The sequence below is a fragment of the Polypterus senegalus genome, chromosome 13 (assembly GCF_016835505.1).
Source record: "Polypterus senegalus isolate Bchr_013 chromosome 13, ASM1683550v1, whole genome shotgun sequence".
Lineage (NCBI taxonomy): Eukaryota > Metazoa > Chordata > Cladistia > Polypteriformes > Polypteridae > Polypterus > Polypterus senegalus.
This window is the reverse complement of record NC_053166.1, coordinates 2,737,239-2,759,576: the sequence shown is the minus strand read 5'-3', so window position 1 is coordinate 2,759,576 and position 22,338 is coordinate 2,737,239. Positions and strand designations below refer to the sequence as shown.

The window sequence follows — 22,338 nt, the reverse complement described above, 5'->3', positions numbered from 1 at the left end:
ATCTATCTATCTATCTATCTATCTATCTATCTATTATATAGTGCCTTTCTATCTATCTATCTTCATTATCTATCTATCTATCTATCTATCTATCTATCTATCTATTATATAGTGCCTTTCTATCTATCTATCTATCTTTCTATCTATCTATCTATCTATCTATCTATCTATCTATCTATCTATCTATCTATCTATCTATCTATCTATCTATCTATTATATAGTGCCTTTCTATCTATCTATATTCTTTCATTATCTATCTATCTATCTATCTATCTATCTATCTATCTATTATATAGTGCCTTTCTATCTATCTATCGTGCCTTTCATTATCTATCTATCTATCTATCTATCTATCTATCCATCTATCTATCTATCTATTATATAGTGCCTTTCTATCTATCTATCGTGCCTTTCATTATCTATCTATCTATCTATCTATCTATCTATCTATCTATCTATCTATCTATCTATCTATCTATTATATAGTGCCTTTCTATCTATCTATCGTGCCTTTCATTATCTATCTATCTATCTATCTATCTATCTATCTATCTATCTATCTATCTATCTATCTATCGTGCCTTTCACTCTATCTATCTATCTATCTACAGTCTGTCAGCAAATGCCCAAAGAAAGCAGTGGCAGGGCACAAATGGCAAGAAAGAAAGCAGGGCTTTGTGGTGCCACAGGGCTCCAGCCTAACCAGTCATTGATTCTAATTTAGACGGGTATGAATGCCAAGTCTTACCCTGTACTGCCAGCAGCTCAAGCACATTCACTTTGCAACTTCCTGGTATCACATTCAGGGTTTGCCCAATTCCAAGAAGTAGGTATGGCAGCTAAAGGGCAGGCAGTGGGCAGAGGGGCACAGGACACCTGCTCTTTCCTCTTCTTGTCCACTGGCACTCGTAGATTGTGTTGGATGACCTTGGCATGTCACCTGGACTGAGAGATCTGTGAACGCTGCGAGGCGTGTGCCCTGTGAGTGGAGTGGCTTATTTAAACTGAGGTGGCCAATCTCAGCCACTGTTAGTGGCTCATGGATGTCACACAGGTGTGTCCATGTGAATCAGCGCTGGTCATTTATGCATGTCCAGTATGAACCTGCCCACCAACATAAAAACAGCCTCAGAGGTTACGGCGCCTTTCGAGGACACGTCTACCCAGACACACCAGCGGCCTCGTGCATAACGCCGTGCGTAGAACTCACACTAAAACATGGCGTGTGGACAAAGGCAGAAATGTTTGTACGCACAAAAAATTCCAGATGCACAAATCTGTGCGTTCGCCAACTTCCACGTTCTTCTGCTCCATAAATCCCAGTCAGTGTGAAGAGAGACGCTCGTGCACGCGCCTACTGCCCCGCCCCTAACTCCTCCCAGAATTACGCCTCTTTGAATATGCAAATCAATATAAATAGCCTCGAAGCTCAGCATTCTGTGAAAAGACAATGGGAAAGGCACGGGGGTGGGGGGGGGATAAAAGAAGATCAGCGAATACCAAGTGGAGGTAAAGAAAAAACGTAAAGAGAGGGATAAACAAGAAAAGGAAGTCGATCGAGTGACACAGCGGGACGGAGAAAGTGGAAAGCTCACGTTCACAAAGTCACACAGAGCCGGAAATAAAAAAGAACTTGTCACATATCAAAGTCACCGTGAAAAGGGGGGTCGTAGCCCACCGTCTGAGTGTCACATGAAAGTTTATTAGGGTGCAGAGAAAAAAAAGGCACACGGTGGGGAAAAAGCATGAAATGTCAACTTGAATCTCGACATTTCCACTTTAATCACGTAGTTTATTTTGTCATTTAGTAGAACATCATAAACTTCATCTTAAAATCGTTTAATTAACCAGTTTCTCAAATCACATCGTAATTAAAGTGCACGTTAAATGCTTTGTTTTGTATTTGATCTTCTACTCGTATGTGATCTGTGTGTGTGAATCACTACTTGCTTCTTAAACTGGCTCTCTTCCTCCGACTGGTCACAGAGTCCATGACATTCGTGATATTACAGCTCTCTGAATAACTCAAATACTGAGATGTATACGTGATGTCATTTTCATGATCACAGGAGTTAAAGCACGTTATTAAACATGGGCACACGATGGCACAGTGACCGCCTGTGACCTTCGATGAAATGCTTTACTGCAGCAGTCCTGTCTCTCTCAGACGTACTGACCTCCAATTCCTGTCCTTCCTCTTCTTTCCCTAAACACCCAATCGCCACACAATCAGCTCTGTGATGGACGTCCATCCAGGGTCGCGCCAGTCCCAGCAGGAATACAGCGCCAGGCAGGAGCAAACCGCGATCGGGGTGCCAGATCCTCGCAGTTCAGGTTTTATCTGTTTAACATATTTTACTGCATTTCATCTTAAAATGATCTCGTCATCATCTGTAAATACGCGCTTTATAAAGTGGCGCAGGTTGTGCGATATTATAACGGTAGTGCCAGTTTCCAGTCCTAACTGGTCTACGAGGAGCACCTGATGGCTGACTGAGGCGTTTAGAGGTCCGCACAGGAAAGGCTCTGAAGTGTTTGTCGTATGCGTGCAGTTCAAGTAGACTGTGCGCATGGCTGAGGCCGCGTGTGCTCGATGCTCTGCCCGATAATTGTCTTTCCGATCAGCTGCTGCTGTGATTCCCACAGTGATATAAACACTCCGAGTGGTGCAGTGACAGGAATATGGAAAAAGATGATCGGCTGTGGGAACTCCTAACGGGAGGAGCTGAAAGAAGAAGAAGGAGGAGAAGAAGGTGCAGTGAGAGTAACAACGCTAAAGCAGCTGTGGTATTCAGAATAGTCTGCCCATTCTGTGCCCATTATATTGTGACTGGTTGATCACAATCAGATCATTAAACTAATACACAATGTGCGGTTAATTTCAGTGTATTTATAAAGCCTCGTCAGGAATGTGGATCTAATAAAGAAACAGTAGCACTGCTTTGACGCTGGGCACTGCCAGTCTGCCAAACCAAACTTGTGTATGCCAGGGTATGAGCTACCGTGGAGATGTGCGCGGCTTTACGCCAAGTTTAGGTTTTATTCGTCGCGATTTGAGTGCAGAAACAGGAGGACAGAACATTTCTGTGCCTACGCACCGTTTATACCTGCGGTCCCTGGAGAGGTGAAGCCCCCAAGTGCTGAGCAGCTCACCTACAGCAAGTCCTAGCAAACAATATGGGGGTCTTTAGAGAGGCACTAGGGATCTTAAAGTCGGGTCAACTGGGGGGCCGGTCCAAGATTCTGCCACCCCAGGTCAGTTCCTGTCACTGTGCCCCCAAAGTGGACACTGAGGCTCTTTGAGGCAGGAATTGTTACTGCGGTTCAGCATTTAGGGGGGAAGCGCCAATTGGTGGCACCAGCAGATTTTGTGGAGATTATGAACTGGCGGTGAACAGAGCAGTACCCCGTACCCAAAGCGGAGGTCTTCGTGCAGTTGTGCCAGGGCGTCACAGGTGGCCGTCACAGGTACTGTAGGTGGGTGTCATGCATATCCACAAACACATCGTAACAGAGTACCCCTCGGGGTGTCGTCGGCGCCAGAGGTGGTCTGAGGGGTCGTCTCTCGAGGTGACGTTCCAGTGACATGTCGATTCAGTGCTAAGCAGGCTGAAGGAGGCAGGACTGCGCTGGACGTACGCCTGGTGTAGAACGTGTCACCGTGATGGGGACATTCGAGTTCTTGTCATCACACCATCATTGGTGTCATTATATGAATTATCAAAGAGATTCGCCTTTTGTGCCCGTGTGTGGCATTCTAACGGTAAAAACACAACGTAGACGCGTACGAGAAATGAAGATGACAAGCAACTGCTCTGTGCCCCCCACGCTGGCATGTGCCAACCAATCAGAGGATGAGACACCACAGTGATAGAAGGGCTATGTAATAAGCTCAAACCACTCAGAGCACCAATGCCAGTGTAAGTTGACATTCCCAGAAGTCTCTGCTTTGAGAGGCAGAACTGCAGACCACCACCTGCATTTGGAAATAAAAACTGGGGGGCTACAATGTGAACGTGAATGCATGAGGATCAGAGGCCATCATAGGTACGATCTGTGGGGCACTGCCTGGTAATGTGGGTGTTAGAGGGGCTAAGAGAGATGAGAGTGAGCCGAGAGATGACAGCCCTGTGCCCGTGTGTGCCACGTCTCTGCTATCCAACAGATGGCGCATCACAAACTGCTTTTACGAGCCTCATACCAAATGGCATAAAAGAGATGCGCCATCTGTTGGAATGTCACATGCAGTGCAGCAGACCTCTAATTGGTTAACCGTCAGGAGGCAAAGGGTACAGAGAAGAGCCGAATGCTTCAGACGGAGTGCGGTCATCAGTGGAGTCCCTCAGGGGTCTGTCTTCGGACCCTCATTACTTTGGCTGATTTCTATGAATGACATCGATTCTGGTGCAGTTAGTGAACTTGTCAAATTCATAGACGACGACACTAAAATTGGAGGGACGGCAGGAACAAGAATTGAAAAAAAGCTGGACGAGCTTCAGAGCTGGGCGAACACTCGAGACAGGCAGTCTAGTGGAGGAAAGTGCCAAGTGCTCCATGTGGGCAAAAGGGCACCAAATATAAATACAAGATGGGGGACCTCTGAAAAGGATTTAGGGGTTCACGCTGACATCGACTAAGCAATGCACAGACGCCAATAGAACGTTAGGTCACGTCATAAAAGCTTGAAGTCAAGTCAAGGGCCGTCCTGCTCAAACGACATAACACACTGCTGAGACCACCATGGGGGTCCCGTGTGCAGCTCTGCTCACCACACTGCAAGAAGGGCAGAGCAGCACCTGAGGCTGTGCAGAGAGATGAGAGCAAGCAGGTGCATCATGGGACTGAAGGACATGTCCTCCTGGTTCAGTCTCGAGCAGAGGAGACCACCGGGGGTCCTCGTCCAGGTCTTCAAAATCCTCACAGGCATCGATGAAGGAGATGCACCAGAAGTCGAGGACACCTGTGGACATCAAAGGGAGGTGCACTTAAAACTCAAGCCTGGGAGCAAAAGTTGTGGGAATTTGAAGAAACTTCCGGGACACGGAGTTGAAGCAGAAACCTTCAGACCTGTTAAGAAGAATCGGGATGAGATCATCAGGACAGCTTAGCTACTAGCGAAACAAACGGGCTTGATGGGCTGAATGGTCTGCTCTCATTGGTCAAATTTCTTTATTACTACAAATGTTTGTGCTGCACCACCTGTTGGAATGACAAATGCAGCACACTTTATCATTACATCCATCCATCCATTATCTAACCCATTATACCCTAACTAAAGGGTCACGGGGGTCTGCTGTAGCTAATCCCAGCCAACACTGCGTGCAAGGCAGTAAACAACCCCCGGGCAGGGTGCCAGCCCACTGCAGGGCACACACACACCAAGCACACACTAGGGACAATTTAGGATCTTTGGACTGTGGGAAAAAAAACCCACGCAGACATGTGGAGAACATGCAAACTCCATGCAGGGAGGACCCGGGAAGCGAACCTTTAAGGGTCTCCTAACTGCAAGGCAGCTGCGCTACCCACTGTGCCACCGTGCTGCCATTTATCACTACATGCATTGCAAAATACACTCCAACCGATGGTGCATTGCAAATGTTAATGCTGAGGCCTACGCTGATTCTTTAGATCGGAACTCTTCTTAGACAGCTGGCACAGCTGGTACATGTGGACCAGACTGGTGCCTGGTGGTGGCACTAGAGAGTACATGATGACTAATATGGATGGTATGGACTGACGGAGTAAGTCATTGACTGGCACGGAGATGGAGTGTCTTATGCAGCTAGTGTTGAGATAAACTAACCAGTGGGTATCTGCCTGTGAGAAAATGGGAAACGGGGGGCTCTGGACTCAACGTGTCTGTCATCGCCAGCTAAGAGTAAGTGAAGTGACTGTGACAGTGCCCAGGCCACGGGCATCTACCAGCAGTCCAACTTCAGCTCTCATAGAAAGTGGGCATCACAGCACCCTAATATGTTCAGAGACATCACCACAGCACGAGTGGCAGAGAGGGCACAACAACTCGGTCAGATCTGCCATCTACAGTCAGCCAGAGGATGGCACTTTCCACACAGGCACCGGATTTGAACCCAAATTTATTTATTAAGTGCCATCAGAGCAAAGTGACCAGCAGTAACCAATGGTCAATTCAAATAAGTGCCAGAAGAAGATGGCAGTGAAGACAGAAGTCATCCTCATGGCACCTCGCCCACGGGCACAGGCTCCGTCTCGTTCAGCACACACGTGCGGGTGATGGCCTCTGTCACAGCATACGGGTCACAGTTGGCAGCAGGGCGCCGGTCCTCAAAGTAGCCACAGCCACCTTTTCCAACATGCTGGGGGATGCGGATGCTGGCATTACGGTTGTCGATGCCAGCAGAGAACTCGTGGATGCTGGAGGTCTCGTGGGAGCCAGTCAGGCGGCGGGAGTTGTCGGCGCCCCCTTTAGGGTCGTACATGCGGATGTGATACGAGTGTCGCTTGCTCAGCTTCTCGATGGCCTCCTCGATATGCCTGGAAACAAAAAGAACAAATCACCTGCCCTGAGTGATCTGCCATCTTCTTGGCACAGCCCACCCTGCCACAAGGACGGCTCACTTACTGAAGTCCCCCCTGGTTACGCATGGCCTCCGTGCTGAAGTTGGTGTGACACCCTGCCCCATGCCAGTTACCCACAATCGGCTTGGGGTCAAGCGTGGCCACCACCCCGAAGTCTTCACAGACACGGTGCAGCAGGAAGCGTGCCATCCACAGGTGATCGCCCATGGCAATGCCCTCGCAGGGCCCCACCTGGAACTCCCACTGAAAGGACACGGTTATTATAGCGCCTTTCGTGGACAGACCCCCATTTACTGACTTCATGAACTGGGGCCAGCAGAGGGCACAATGGCCTAGTGCCCACCAACACATACCTGAGAGGGCACAGCCTCTGCATTGGCACCAGTGATCTTCACCCCAGCATACAGACAGGCCTTGTAGTGGCTCTCTGCAATGTCTCGGCCGTAGACTTTGTCGGTGCCAACACCACACCAATGGGGACCTGCAAGGAGAGGGCAACAGTGAGATCGGGCAGTGCCAGCAGACGACCAGGCACCTATCTAATATTAAGAAGTGGCACAGCTCACCTTGGGGTCCAGGGTAGCCATTCTTGGGCCAACCAAAGGGGTGCTTATCGATGGCCAGCAGCGAGTATTCTTGCTCCATGCCAAACCAAGGGTGGCTGTGCCCGGCCTGCTCCATCACCTGACGGCAGCTGCTGCGAAAGTTGGTCCCTGAAAACGCAAAAGCTGGCATCATTTTGGCATTCAAGGCTGAGGGCACACATAGACATTTGCCACACACACATGTGCCCTCCTCAAACACACACCCACACTTGTGTTTGTTACCTGTTGGCTTGCGGTTGTGCCTGAGCACCTCGCACAGCACCAGCTTGTTGGGGTCCAGCGTGAAGGGGTCCCTGAACAGGCACACGGGCATCAGGTACATGTCTTTGTTGGAGCCATCTGGCCAGTAGACACTGTAACCATAGAAATTCCACTCGGGAACATCTGAGGGCAAATCAACTCAGTCAGGTTGTGCCCAGTGAGGATTGGGCCTAACTTGTGCCACCTGGGCACCATACTTACCTTCGATGCCCTTGGGCTCTGAGTCCAGAGTCCTTGTCTTGCAGTGCAGGCCTTCTCCGGTGCTATTGATCCAAATGTAGGTGACCTGCACCTTGTCCCCCTGTGGTAGGCGCATGTACTTGTCCCGTACGGACTTACTGAGGTCAGAGCTGGCAGACATGGCACTTGACATGGTGATGGTGGGACTGAAGGGACAAAGATGACAGATTAAGAATTGGCAGTGCCAGGAATGCCCAAAGCATGTCCATATTGATAGGTCATGGGCAGAACACAGGGCATCACTGGCACAATGTAGTTAAATCCCAGTTCTGACTGTGGTGCCCCTCTGTGGTGGCACTTGCCTTTTGCTCATTTTTGCACTTGATGTCCAGATAACAAAACTGGTGCTTGGCATTAATGACATGGCAGCCATGCGCACATCACACCCTGTCAGTCTGGGGGGCTTAAGGGTCTAAAGCTCTGAAGAGTGGCTTATCTGTACCTGGGACGTGGGGGGCAGTCAATGTGAATATAAAGATGACAGGCAGCAGCCACAGGGGGGCACTGCAGACATATAGACCACCAATCCTTCATTAGCAAAGACCCAAGTGGGCAACCCAAAGATGGCAGATCGTCTACTGGGAGAAAGCCCATCACTCGGGACCAAAATATTAAGGGGACGTCTGAAATACTGGTGGTGGCGAGGGGGCACAATGCGCTAAAGGCTCAATGGCATGTCAGTCTGCACGTGATAAAGTTGGTTTATCAAAAATACTTGAATTACGCTTAATGCACTAAAGTCATATTTTTATATAAAATGAATGAAACTTGTTCATTCTATTCTATTATATAAACATGTCTGTAAAGCAAAACGTTTTCTAAACTTTTTAAAAACTGCACCTCACTGAGTTACTTGGCTATAACCTTCTTAGGTTGTCCATTACACTTACTTGTTTGAGTTTCATTTTGTAGTTCGTGTTCCAAGTTATTAATAAGAAATAAACAGGCTTGTTTATACACAATTAGTGGTATTGGTGGGTGGCACGGTGGCGCAGTGGGTAGCCCTGCCGCCTCGCAGTAAGGAGACCCTCAAGGGTTCGCTTCCCGGACCTCCCTGCGTGGAGTTTGCATGTTCAAAGACAGGCAGGTGAGGTGCATTGGTGGTCCTAACTTGTCCCTGGTGTGGGTGGGTGTGCCCGCGCCCTGCCCGGGATTTGATTCCTGCCTTGTGCCCTGTGTTGACTCCAGCAGAGCCCCTGTAGTTAGGATAGAGCGGGTTGGGTAGTTTTATTGGTAAAAATAATACAAACCAACAAAAACACAAAAGATTCAAATTGAAAAGCTGAAGTACAAGCGCGCTGCTGCTTTGGCTGTGCCAGAATGCCATGAGCTCGCAGAACTAAATCTGACCACAAAATGCCCCTTGGATGGAGTGTGAGATTCTAACATACATCATGTAGTTATATTTGTGTATATATCATGGAGTAAATGTTAAATATCAGTAAAATAAAACGTGCTTGGCGCCTTCTTTCACGAAATGCTTGCTTTTTCTTTTCCAGTCGAGTAACTGCCTGCATTGTGTGAATGAATATTCGTGGATTGATCCGGGTGAGCGGCGTTATGGCGAAGTCATGAAGAGCAGCGCCGAAAGGAGCCGAGCGCCACGTTGGTTTGTCACTAAGCGAGCAGATCGAGACGACTTAGTGGAACATTCAGCGACTTGCGACGGGACTTGGTGAGCAGTGAGCCGAGACATTTACAGAGAATAGCAGGACGTCAGTGTGTGCGTGCGCGTGCGCGTGCGCGATTCGCTGTTTAGGATGAAGCGCTCAGTATTTGTCGCCTGTGTGCTTTTCACTTTTATTTCACTAACCTTTTGCTCCTGACCGGTGACAGAAACTCCAATCCGCAGCCTGTCGCTTCTTTGAAGGTCACGTGACTTGGGGCGCATTTAGGACTAAACAGATTTATTCTGACTTCCACCTAAATGACCGAAATTAGCATATTGAATATCCCATAAGATTCACTAAACTCATCGTGATCGAGTTATGGTCACCAGTGGAGCATTAATCTAAAGTAAGTAAATACATTTGTGTAAATGCAACAGCCTGCCATTTCCCTTTTTATATGTAACGTAATGCCAGTCGGGGGGATTGGAACAACATGCACACCCATGAAATGCCAGCTTGTACGGATATCTGCACGGCCAGACCAAAAGATGTTCATAGTGGTGGGCAAGTGTGCCATGCGACGGACTGGCATCACACCTAAGACTGATGCCAGTCCTACAGGACAAACTGGTGGCGTTAAGGAAGAGTTTAGCAAATGAAAGCTGGCAGTGGAGACCACAGCCGTCCACCTTTGCCCGCCTCTAGAATTAGAAAGCACACGTCCACTTTGGACGGACATCAGCAACCCCAGCGGTCGTCCAGCTGCTCTTTAAACCCACCTGTCCGTTACGATAAACTGCCTAAAAACCCCGGTGGTCTTACAGTGCTCTGTGTTAACCCCTTGTGCTCTGCTCGCTTTTCGGTTCTCCGCTCGTTCTGACCCCGCGTGATCTCAGGCTTAAAGCGGCGGGACTCGCTGGCCGGGACCACCGCTCTTTCGGTCCGTCTGTTGCTTGGTCGCCGGTTTTGGGTTTTTGTCTCCGGTTTTCCCTCCCGTCCTTTCCTGCCCTCGCGCACCGCTGAATTTCGGAGCTCAAATTACCGGCAGTCCGTCGGTCCTGCAGCTGTCCTGGCGCTCGGCCGCCGCGCTCTTTAAAGTGGCTGCCCGGTCCGCCCAAAACCCCCGCCCCCCCACCCATTCATTTGGCTGCGCACCGCCTCTCAGCTACGGCCCGGCGATCAGAGCGCGCTAAACGCCCATTAGGTGGTCGCGCTGGCCCCGCTGACCCCTCCGCAAGTGTCGAGAAGTGTCACCTGAAAAGTGTGAAATGTGACTAAACACGTCCGTATGTTTCTTTAGAAAATGACGACCTGAGAGATGGGCTGGCAGAAGGCTTTGAACTTTGAGAGCCGCCGAAAACCTGGAAAGCGGAGCCCCCCTAAGAACGATTAGCGCGGAGGAATCGATGACTCGGCAGGAATTTGTTTGACTTTACTTGAAACTCACTGCAGGATACCGACCTGTGACGGACCTCTCGGGGGGTCGGGCACCGGGGGTCCGCCCAGTGTCCCAATTCCACTTGGACAATTCGAAATAAACCCGTGTGGCTGTGGCCTACGATTACTGAGCCTGTTGTGTTTCATTGACAAATGATGGACGACCCTCCGTTCATGGAGCGCAGCCCACCATAAACCAGCATGAAGAAATACAAAGGAAAAAGAGGAGTTTGTGAATGGAAACATCTAGAAGTTTGTGTATCCCACCATATAAAGATTGGGGGCACTAAAGGACAAGTGAGATGACAAGCGCTATATAATAGATAGATAGATAGATAGAGTGAATGAAAGGCGCTATATAATAGATAGATAGATAGATAGATAGAGTGAATGAAAGGCACTATATAATAGATAGATAGATAGAGTGAATGAAAGGCACTATATAATAGATAGATAGACAGATAGATAGAGTGAATGAAAGGCGCTATATAATAGATAGATAGATAGAAAGGCACTATATAATAGATAGATAGATAGACAGATAGATAGAGTGAATGAAAGGCACTATATAATAGATAGATAGATAGATAGATAGAAAGGCGCTATCTTTTTATCTTTTTACACCAGGGGGCCCAGTACGTCGATTGTGATCGACTGGTTGATCATAAAGGTAGTGCAGGTCCATATCCTGCTCCTGAACAAACATGAAAGATGCAAATTTCAGCAAGGCCAGGGGGTCCTCCTGCCAGGCTGTCCTCAACCTCAGCTGTCAGGAAGTTGAGCCAACAATGAGTCACTTGAACGAGCCCACCAGGGCAGATGATATCAACCAACGAGGCCACTTCCAGCGAGTTAATATTCAAACTTGAATTGAAACCTGACTTGTGTTTCTGTGCAGAGGCAGCGGGCATTAAGCGCATTAAGTGCTGGAAGTTGAACCAACACCCGTGAGGGTGACCAGCCGGGCGATGCCCGTGTCATTTAAAGAGCCCCTCCCCCCTTCGTAAGGCCATCATTGAAGTGCGCGTCACCCCTCAGGTGGCACTGCACTCTCGCCCTCAGACAGCCTGGTGCTCCGGTGGTCTTCAGGACTGACCCCGTCTTCTCTCTCTCTCATCCATTTGTTTGTCACCCACCCATTTCATGCCCACCCCGCTCACTTGCTGTACTTTGTTCTTGATGGCTTCACATCTGAGAGTTCACCTTTGACCCGTCTCTTCTGTCAGCCTCAAGCTAATTATGGGGTACAAGTCCCCAAAACCCCCCCGTTCCTCCTCTAGCTAGTCCTCCTAATAGATAATGACACGTTGTTCTCTGATTGCTCTTCCCAGAATTCCCCACTCTGTTCAAACACTTCAAAAGATGAGACGCTGTTTCTAAAGTGGTCTCCCACTTGACCCCCCAAACACTCAGCCTCTGCTCCTCTGTCCCGTGGATGTCACGACTCTTCAATACACACAATGAAAGGCAGTGCTCTTCAGTCTCGTCACAGTCCTGGTGACACAGTGTGGTCACTTGACAGGTGCGTCTTCTCGAGGTTAAACACATCCACTCACATTTCGAGTCTCGTTCAAAACTTTGATTTTCAACGCACACTAACGTGATGTGCTGGCAGATTGACTGGAAAGCCGCTTGTACTCAGGTGAGCAGAGCAGAGGTGACCGCGCACCAGAGCACCACACTGCACCGGGTCACCTTCATGTTTCTGCTCAGGTCCCTCTCTGACAGTCACCTTAATCTGTGGTGGCTTCTGGACACAAACAGCCAGTGGCTCAATGGCTAATGCAAAGAGCAGGGGCGATAGCGGGCAGCCTGGTCGAGTGCCCCGCTCAAATCTGAAGTCATCTGACCTTGCGCTGTTAATGGCGGCTGATGCTTCTGGGCCGATCCATTCAGATATACGGGGGTCCCGTCAGGAGACTCCCATTCGACTCTGCAACCAAGGAGAGTAAACCTTCAGGCGCGTCAGGATTTGTGGCCAAGTGTTTGACATTAAAAAGGTTTGAAGTCGTCGAGAAATCCGCGTTGGTCCTGTGATGTTACTGACAGAAGCTCCGTCTCGAGCCAGGATCTCAGCACCGGAGTGGCATTGGCTGCGCTGTGCACATGGCAGTAAGGCTTGTTTGGCTGGCACCATTTCTGTCTCTCCTCTCCTTTCTACACTTCGCTTTCTCTTCTTGGGTGGCACGGTGGTAGGACTGGGGCACCTGGGTGTGCGTCTCCAAGGGGTTCCTGCCAGTGTAGAGTATCCATGTTCTCAGGTAAGGCGGACTGGTGTGTGTGTGTGTTTGCCCTGAGATGGACTGGCGTCCTCTCCAAGGTTTGTTCCTGCCTTGCACTCTTTGGTGGCTGGGACAGGCTCCAGGACCCCCACCGCCCAGGGGCTCCTGTTTAAATGTTGCGTACGCCCGTTTCCACGCTCACATCACAATGTATAAAAACTAAGCCCTGCCCCCTGTGCCCTCCGCACGTTTTCAGCTTGGTTTTGCAAACTGCCGGCTGCTGCTGTCCTTAGTGGTTTCCATTTCTGTTTTAGAGTCGCATCCCTGACGCGGTTGTAGCAACCGCAAGAAAAACGCACAACCCAAAGGGAAGTGGACGATAATAGAAAGTTAAAGCAGCATTGCCATATCCGGTCCTCGGCCCCTCTTGTCCCCTGTGCACGTCCTTATATAACTGGGAAAAAAAAAAAATCTCACGCAAAGGAAAGTGGGAATGAAAATATATTAACATCTACTATTAACATTTACGTGCCCCGCGGTGCCTGAGTGCTCATCAGTGAATCCCTTTTCCCAGACGCCCTCCCCAGCGCTGAAATCTGAATCTCCGGCTCGACGTAGACAATAAACAAAAGAAAATAATAATAATAATAATAATAATAATGTTCTCCGAAACGTCAAAAAAGAAAAATGTACTTAATCCACCTATAAGGAAAATAAATCCTGCAGTTCAGTTCCTTCGGTGGAAACGGCTTCTCCTCGGACTATCACGAAGAAAATGCAAATTCCGAATCTGACTCACCAGACGGGAGCACCCGGAGAACACCAGCCTGGCCTCTTCTCGGGGATGCGTCACCGGATTATTCCTTCAGGGTGGCCACCCACAAATAGCAGACGTCCCTGCGTGAAGAAAGATCCAGAATGATCCTTTAAGCGTGATAGTCACTCCTCGCCTTCAGCCTTCTCCTTCCTTCTTGATTCTTTTTTCCCCCCCTGCCTTGATCCGCCATTCCCCTTAAATAGAAAAATTTTCCCGCCGAAACATCCTTGCCCCTCTCGGTTGTTATGACAACCTCACGCCGGCAACAGGCAGCTGGAATACTTACCGGGCGGGGTCCTCCCACCAAAGGTGCCCGAGGGGCTATTTACAAGCAGCCTTCCAGCCAACCTAATAAAGTGACAGACAGTCCAGGAGGCCAACCCGACTCTCAAGTTCTGTGGCTTTGCTACACGGTTTTATCAAATTCACCGACATTAACGCTGATTACTTTAAGGCACCTGATTGGAATGAACCCGTAACCATATAACGGTGCCACTCCGATGCCATGTCCCTCTCAGTGTCAAGTTCTGTGGCTTTGCTACACGGTTTTATCAAATTCCCAAGGGGGGACCGAAATACGGTTTAATGCCACTTACATTTACGGTATCTATTTTGGACCCCGAGTTGGTCCCTTTCTGTACCCGCTAATTATTCGGTCCAAGCTGCTTTAAAATAATAATAGCTGGTCCTAACCATTTGGGCGCAAGCTTAGAGGTAAATTTACGAGCAGCATCAGACAGGTGATGAGTTCGAACCCAGACCAAGTCTCCCATCTCGTAGTGCACTTTCCGATGACGGGCATTGTAATACCTGGCTTGTCTGGAGGTGGACCTCACCAACCTAGCCCGTACCTTCTTTCGTAACTCCTCTAGGGCTGCCAGCGTACGATACTGGGGTGTATCTGGCAAAGGGACGGATTCCATTAACCGATCAAGTGGGCCTCTAATTTGACGACCCAGGGCAACCAGTGCAGGAGTTTCACCCATAGCCTCGTGCTCCGCCGTGTTAATGGCAAACCGTAATTCAGGAAGCCATTTGTCCCAGTCTTGATGACAATCTCCAACGTAGGATGCAACCATTGTTTTTAGGGTCCGGTTCACCTTCTCTGTTAGATTGCTCTGGGGATGGTATGCTGTTGTCAACTTTCGCTTTACTCCCCAAGCTAAATATAACCTTTCCATTATTTCACTGGTGAACTGAGGACCACGGTCCGATACAATGAACTTGGGGACCCCCCACCGAGTGAATATCTCATTCTTTAAGAGGGTGCAGATCTGGTGAGTCTTAGCATCGGGCAGAGCAAAAAGCTCTACCCATTTAGAAAAATAATCGACTACCACCATCAATATAGTCTTCTTGGTGCTAGAAGATGGCAGTGGTCCCATTAAGTCGACTCCCAACATTTCTCCTGGCTCTGAAGGAATCATGGATTGAAGCTCCCCTGCTGGTTTACCAGGTGGAGATTTATACTTTTGACAGATCTGACATTTTTTAATGTAGTCCCATACATCTCGGCGGACTGACGGCCACCATGCCACTTCTAGTAACCTCAGTAGGGTTTTTAACTTCCCCAGGTGTCCACCAAAAGGGCTATCATGATAATAGTGTAGAAACTCCAGTACATATTTTTGAGGGAGTACCAGTTGGAGCTTGGTGCCCCCGCTCTTAGATGGTACGGACCTATATAGCACCCCTTGTAGCTCCTTGAAATGAATGCGTCCAGGTTCAGCCTTAGCAACACTCTCCTTAAGCTCCAAACAGGCTGGACAGGTATCTTGAGCTTCTGCTATCTCCTGCAAACTTAAAGGCAGGGCACACCACTGGCTTTGTGCTATGGCCACACACACCATTCCTGTCATCTCTGGTATTCTTGATAATGCATCTGGAACAATGTTGCTGCGTCCCTTCTGGTAAAAAACTTTAAATGTAACTGACTGAAGGGCAATACCCACCGGGTAAGGCGTGATGACACTTTGGGTTGATTAAAAATATGGGTCAGGGCGTTGTGATCCGTATATACTTTGAATTCCAGCCCTTCTTAAATATGACGCCATTTCTCTATTGCCCAAACCACAGCTAAGGACTCTTTTTCAGAAGTAGAATAGTTGATCTCAGGGCCACGCAGACTCCTCGATGCATAGGCGATCACCTTCTCCATTCCATCCACTTTTTGCGTGAGGACCGCCCCGAGCCCTACATTGTTGGCATCAGTGTGTACCTGGAAAGTTAACTGTTGGTCCGGTTGAGCCAGGATGGGCGGACTTTGCAACGCTGCCTTTAATTGGTCCACTGCCTCCTGGCACTTTGTGGTCCAGTTCCAGGGAATGTCCTTTTTCTTCAAGTGGTTGAGTGGGGCAGCTATGCCAGCCATCCGTGGGATCAATTTATGATACCAGCCCACGAGACCAAGAAACCTTTGTAAACTTTTTAGATCAGAGGGCGGAGGGAAGTTTTGAATAGCTGAGGTTTTCTTAGGATCAACCTCAACGCCCTTTCCTGATACCACATGGCCTAAAAAATGAATCTGCGGTTGTGCGAGGTGACACTTCTTCACATTCAACGTCAGTTGGGCTTGCCCCAGTCGCTGAAAGACAAGGTCCAAATCCCGGAGGTCTTGGTGAAGGTCAGGGGAGAAAACAATAATATCGTCTATATAGACGAAACATATCTTCCCAATCAACCCACGCAAGACCTTCTCCATCAAATGCTGGAAACTTGCCCCCGCATTCTTCAGGCCAAAAGGCATGACCCGAAATTGGAACAAACCTTCTGGTGTGGAAACCGCGGTCTTATGTATGCTGCCTTCTGCCATTCGCACTTGCCGATAACCACTGCGTAGATCTAATGTACTAAAGATGGCCGCTCCGTGCATGGATTCCAAAATCTCCTGGACCTGAGGCATGGGGTATGCATCCAAGAGTGTCTTGGCATTAAGTCCCCTGTAGTCCACACAGAATCTGTAGGTTCCATCTGCTTTCTTTATCAAACTACAGGTGCCGCCCATGCTGAGGATGAAGGCTCGATGATCCCTTGTTCCAACGTCTTGCCGATATGTTCTTTAATAATCCCTTTCTTTAGGGGCGAGACTCGATAAGTGCGATGACGCACTGGAACCTCATTCACGGTGTGTATGTCATGGGTAACTACCTGTGTTGCCCCCAACTTCTCCGTCCATACATTCGGCCATCGGCGAAGCCGAGGTTTAACTTCATCCAGCTGGTTTGAGACCATATCCTGATCTGGGGTCTCACAGACCTCCAACTCTGCAGCGTAAAATCCCAAGTATGCCCCATGCAGTTCTTCTCGGACCTTTGCTACAAAGGGATGCTCCCCACTGCCTGGCACCATGTATTTTCTAAGATGGAAATGAATGGTCATCTTTACTGCAGTGATAGAGTCGAGCCCAAGGAGCAAAGGCAATGACAAGTGCGTATCCTCCAGGATATAGGTATCCATCTTCCAAGCCACATCATGGAGTACATATCTCAGCGAGACCTTACCCAGGGCCCGGTGCTCAGTCCCATCGGCCATGATAAACTTAATGCTCGAGGTAGCCAGGAGTTTTTCATTCTGTCTGGCTATTTTGTTCCACCAGCTCCTCTGCATTAGAGTGAAATGGCTGCCTGTATCTACCACTGCGTCCACACACCAGCCTCGACTATGGGCTGGGATCACCAAGAGGGTAGCTATAGTGGATACTACGGAGACGCCTGCCTCAGTCTGGCCACCTTTTGATTGCTTGGTCGATTTCGAGGATTGGCTTTCCTTTTTACTGGCATGAACTCTCTCCCAGTAGCCTTTGTTAGATGCCCAATCACGTTCGACTGCACTCCCAACCTTTACCAAACCATCCACTGTCGTCACAATCCCTCTCAGCCCCCCGGCCAAACGGGGTTACAGGCCTTCAATATTCGGCGGACTACTTCTTCTTCCTTCATCTCAGGTCGCCATCTCAAACATAGAGCTCTATAATCATAGGCAAAATCTCGGATGCTCTGTGTTGGCGCTTGAACCATAGGCCGAAGTTTTTCTTCTAATTCAGCCTCATAATCTTCTGGGAGAAACGCCTCCAGGAAATCCTTCTTAAAAGCATCCCAGGTGCGGATGGTCTGTTTGCTCGCCTGCCACCAACTTTTTGCAGGTCCCTTCAAGGAGGCATTAATCACCCCCAAAAGTTCATCTTCCCCCATTGGAGCAACAAACAGAAAAGCATCTGCCTGTTCAACGAAATTAATTGTGTCCTCTGAGGTAAACGACTCTCCCAACTTAGGGAACTCCATGCGAAGGGACGGTACGGCTGGCGGACTACACGAATGCACAGTGCGGCCTGCCTCCCGGGAGTGGAATGCGCGTTCACTGATCCAAACGAACGCAGATGACTCCGCACCTCGCGCCGAAGAAGTTCCTTCCATAGCTGATCGCGCCTCTCCAGGCATTGCACAACATCCCGCATTATCCAGCCCAATTATCTGCTCCTCCACATATTCTCGCATTTTTCCAATCGAGTCATCTATATAATTTCACAAAGCGTCTTCGCGACATAGGGTGCTGTCAGCCATGGATGAGATCCGCTCCGTAATCTCAGCAAGCAGGGGCAGAGCGCCATCGTTACCCACCTCATCAGGTCCAGGCGAACCACTCGGGTACATCGATTGCAGCAGGCTCGCTCTCTCGGACGGCCGAATGGGCCCTCACCGTAACGTGGCGGCTACCGGCTACCACTTCTTCACACAAGGAGTCACTCGGCCGGGCGATCGCCTGCCCCGAATGCCATAAAGACATCATGGGTGATTATTTTATATTGTTTATTTATTTAATTTTTTAGTGAATGGGCTAAAGGGAACCAAAATATGCAAGATGCTTCTTAACCTCCTCAGAGAGGGCACCACTCTCATAATCTGAAGGTCCTGAGCTCGTTCCTCAGAGAGGGCACCACTCTGTAGCAACCGCAAGATACGGGCACGCGATTCCTACACTTCACAACCCAAAGGGAAGTGGACGATAAAAGAAGGTTAAAGCAGCATTGCCATATCCGGTCCTCGGCCCCTCTTGTCCCCTGTGCACGTCCTTATATAACTGGGAAAAAAAAAAAATCTCACGCAAAGGAAAGTGGGAATGAAAATATATTAACATCTACTATTAACATTTACGTGCCCCGCGGTGCCTGAGTGCTCATCAGTGAATCCCTTTTCCCAGATGCCCTCCCCAGCGCTGAAATCCGAATCTCCGGTTCGACGTAGACAATAAACAAAAGAAAATAATAATAATAATAATAATAATAATAATAATGTTCTCCGAAACGTCAAAAAAGAAAAATGTACTTAATCCACCTATAAGGAAAATAAATCATGCAGTTCAGTTCCTTCGTGGAAACGGCTTCTCCTCGGACTATCACGAAGGAAATGCAAATTCCGAATCTGACTCACCAGACGGGAGCACCGGAGAACACCAGCCTGGCCTCTTCTCGGGGATTCGTCACCGGATTATTCCTTCAGGGTGGCCACCCACAAAGAGCAGACGTCCCTGCGTGAAGAAAGATCCAGAATGATCCTTTAAGCGTGATAGTCACTCCTCGCCTTCAGCCTTCTCCTTCCTTCTTGATTCTTTTTTCCCCCCCTGCCTTGATCCGCCATTCCCCTTAAATAGAAAAATTTTCCCGCCGAAACATCCTTGCCCCTCTCGGTTGTTATGGCAACCTCACGCCGGCAACAGGCAGCTGGAATACTTACCGGGCGGGGTCCTCCCAGACTGGAATGTCACCAAAGGTGCCCGAGGGGCTATTTACAAGCAGCCTTCCAGCCAACCTAATAAAGTGACAGACAGTCCAGGAGGCCAACCCGACTCTCAAGTTCTGTGGCTTTGCTACACGGTTTTATCAAATTCACCGACATTAACGCTGATTACTTTAAGGCACCTGATTGGAATGAACCCGTAACCATATAACGGTGCCACTCTGATGCCATGTCCCTCTCAGTGCACCCGAGTGTGGAATCACAGCAGCTGATCGGATTATCGGGATACTCGGGAGGAGCGCACGCCATGCCACCGTCTACCTGAAGTTTATGGAGGATGTGCAGATTGCATGTCGTCGTACCACACAAGAACAATAACGGCGTTCAATTTGATTCAACGTATTTCCAGGCGATTTCGATTTCCAGGCGCTGTCTTCTTGGAGCTCTTCATATCATTTTTAAGTATACACCGGATATTACATTACAGTATACAGAGACATTTTAAACTTCATTTAAATAATGTGTACTGTTAATTATTAAACATGTGGGCATGGTGGCACCCTGCCCAAGAACTCACACGCTATGCCACGCTCGTTTTCACCGCTGCTTAAGCCAACAAACTGCGCTTTTCTTCACTTCCACTTCACATTCGATGAATTCTTTTTTTTTTTCATGTGCTTTTGCTGTTGTCTTTTAACCAAACGGTGGACAGAAGGTGATATTTATGTTGATTTGCATATTAAAATCAGTAAAGTTCTAGGAGGAGAATAATGGAGCGACTCAAACCACCTACACCTGAACACCAGTAAGACCAAGGAACTGGTGGTGGACGTTAGGAGGACCAGACCCCTCATGGACCCCCTGATCATCAGAGGTGACTGTGCAGAGGGTGCAGACCTATAAATACCTGGGAGTGCAGCTGGATGACAAACTGGACTGGACTGCCAACACTGATGCCCTGTGCCAGAGAGGACAGCCGACTATACTTCATTAGAAGGCTGGCGTCCTTCAACATCTGCAATACCATCTGAACCATCAAACGGTTGTGCTGAGTGCCCTCTTCTACGTGGTGGTGTGTTGGGCAGGTGGGCAGGCAGCATAAAGAAGAGGGACAAACTGGTGAGGAAGGCAGGCTGTATTGTAGGCACGGAGCTGGACAGTTTGACATCCATGGCAGAGCGACGGGCACTGAGCAGACTCCTGTCAATCATGGAGAATCCACTGAACAGGACAGACAGACAGACTGACAGACTGAGGAGACCCCACACTATGCGACTCGGGGGGTAAACGTTAACATTCTACAAAGCTATTGTCTGTTATACCTGCATTGTTATCACTCTGATATTTAATATTGTTCTTTATCAGTATGCTGCGGCTGGAGTGTGGGAATTAGAAAGTATCTCGTATCATTTCTTGAAGATGGGCCCATAAGTAACAAAGACCGTTGAAAAGTTCAATATGGCAGCTGACAGTGGCGTCATACCACCGAAATAAGTACACACATCGGTTTCGGTTAGCGCAGGGAATCCGCCTACCAAATTTCGTGAAGATGGGGCCGTAAATAAGAAAGTTCAACATGACGGACGTTGTCAACCGTTATGACCGTTACGTGTAGAATTTCAAAATGAAACCTGCTTAACTGTTGTAAGTAAACTGTAAGGAATGAGCTGCTAAATGTCAGCCTTCTACCTACACGGGACGTTGGAGAATTAGTGATGATTCAGTGAGTCAGTCAGTCAGTCGGTCAGTCGGTCAGTCGGTCAGTCGGTCAGTCAGTCAGTCAGTCAGTCAGTGAGTCAGTCGGTCAGTCAGTCAGTCGGTCAGTCAGTCAGTCAGTCAGTGAGTTGGTCAGTCAGTGAGTCGGTCGGTCAGTCAGTCAGTCAGTCGGTCAGTCAGTCAGTCAGTGAGTTGGTCAGTCAGTGAGTCGGTCGGTCAGTCAGTCAGTCAGTCAGTCAGTCAGTCAGTCAGTCGGTCAGTCGGTCAGTCAGTGAGTCCGTCAGTCGGTCAGTCAGTGAGTCCGTCAGTCAGTCGGTCAGTGAGTCTGTCAGTCGGTCAGTCAGTGAGTCCGTCAGTCAGTCGGTCAGTCGGTCAGTCAGTGAGGGCTTTGCCTTTTATTAGTACACATTAGATTCTTAAGGTTGATGATTTTCAAAGAGAATCACAAACATACTGCATATGAAAATGAGCCTCGTATCCTGGCACTCGTTAGGATAGTAAGGGTTACAGTCTACAGATCATGAAGGGGTTCATTAATGATTTGGGCACAGAAGAGCGGCCTGCCCGCCTGCCCGCCTGCCCACATGCCTGCCTGCCTGCCTTCCCGCCTGCCCTTTGACTTGCTTTGTGTTGAGTTTCTGTGAACCGAGGACGTCGTGTTCTGTGAGGTGCTGAGCTGTTTGTTTGTGTTGTAAGGTCACCGGCGCTGGGACGTCTGCCTGATATAATAAATGTGACAAGTCACTCTAAGGCTTGTTATGGTGGCACTTCATATTAGTGGCTGGGCGTGTAGAGAATACACAGAATACACATGTGGGTTAAAGGAGCGCTGGAGTTTACACGTCTGTGCGCTAATAAAGTCACACCAGAGAATATTAAACCAGTCGGAAACTGGGGAAGGATTCACCGTTACGGGCCTGTACTTTTATTTCAAGTAGTCCGTGATCAGTAAAGCTGCCCGCTGCCGCCTGACTGGCATGAACTGGCACGGCGCTCTGTTATGTCAGCCCCAAGAGATGCTGGTGCAGCAGGTAAACTTTGATTTTGAATTATTAATTTAGCGGGCCAGTCCTCACAGGTGGGTTCTGCTGAGGCCACAGTACGCGTGAGAACAGCCGTCAAGGGTCTTAATGGCA

General features: G+C 48.8%; 1 protein-coding gene across 2 annotated transcripts; it reads right to left on the bottom strand.

The window, feature by feature from the left end:
• Window positions 1-5,794: 5,794 nt before the first annotated feature.
• Window positions 5,795-10,294, bottom strand: LOC120542978 (glutamine synthetase-like). 2 transcript variants are annotated; one of them, XM_039775759.1, is made up of 7 exons: window positions 10,058-10,294; window positions 7,630-7,814; window positions 7,390-7,551; window positions 7,129-7,275; window positions 6,916-7,043; window positions 6,606-6,805; window positions 5,795-6,517 (listed from the first exon to the last, which is right to left on the bottom strand). In XM_039775759.1, the coding sequence occupies exons 2-7, from the start codon at window positions 7,799-7,801 to the stop codon at window positions 6,199-6,201; spliced, it is 1,128 nt and encodes a 375-aa protein (XP_039631693.1). In that variant the 5' UTR covers window positions 7,802-7,814; window positions 10,058-10,294; the 3' UTR covers window positions 5,795-6,198. The 2 variants fall into 2 exon arrangements, with proteins under 2 accessions (XP_039631693.1, XP_039631695.1); XM_039775761.1 differs by having other exon boundaries at window positions 10,101-10,294.
• Between the last annotated feature and the right edge of the window lie 12,044 nt (window positions 10,295-22,338).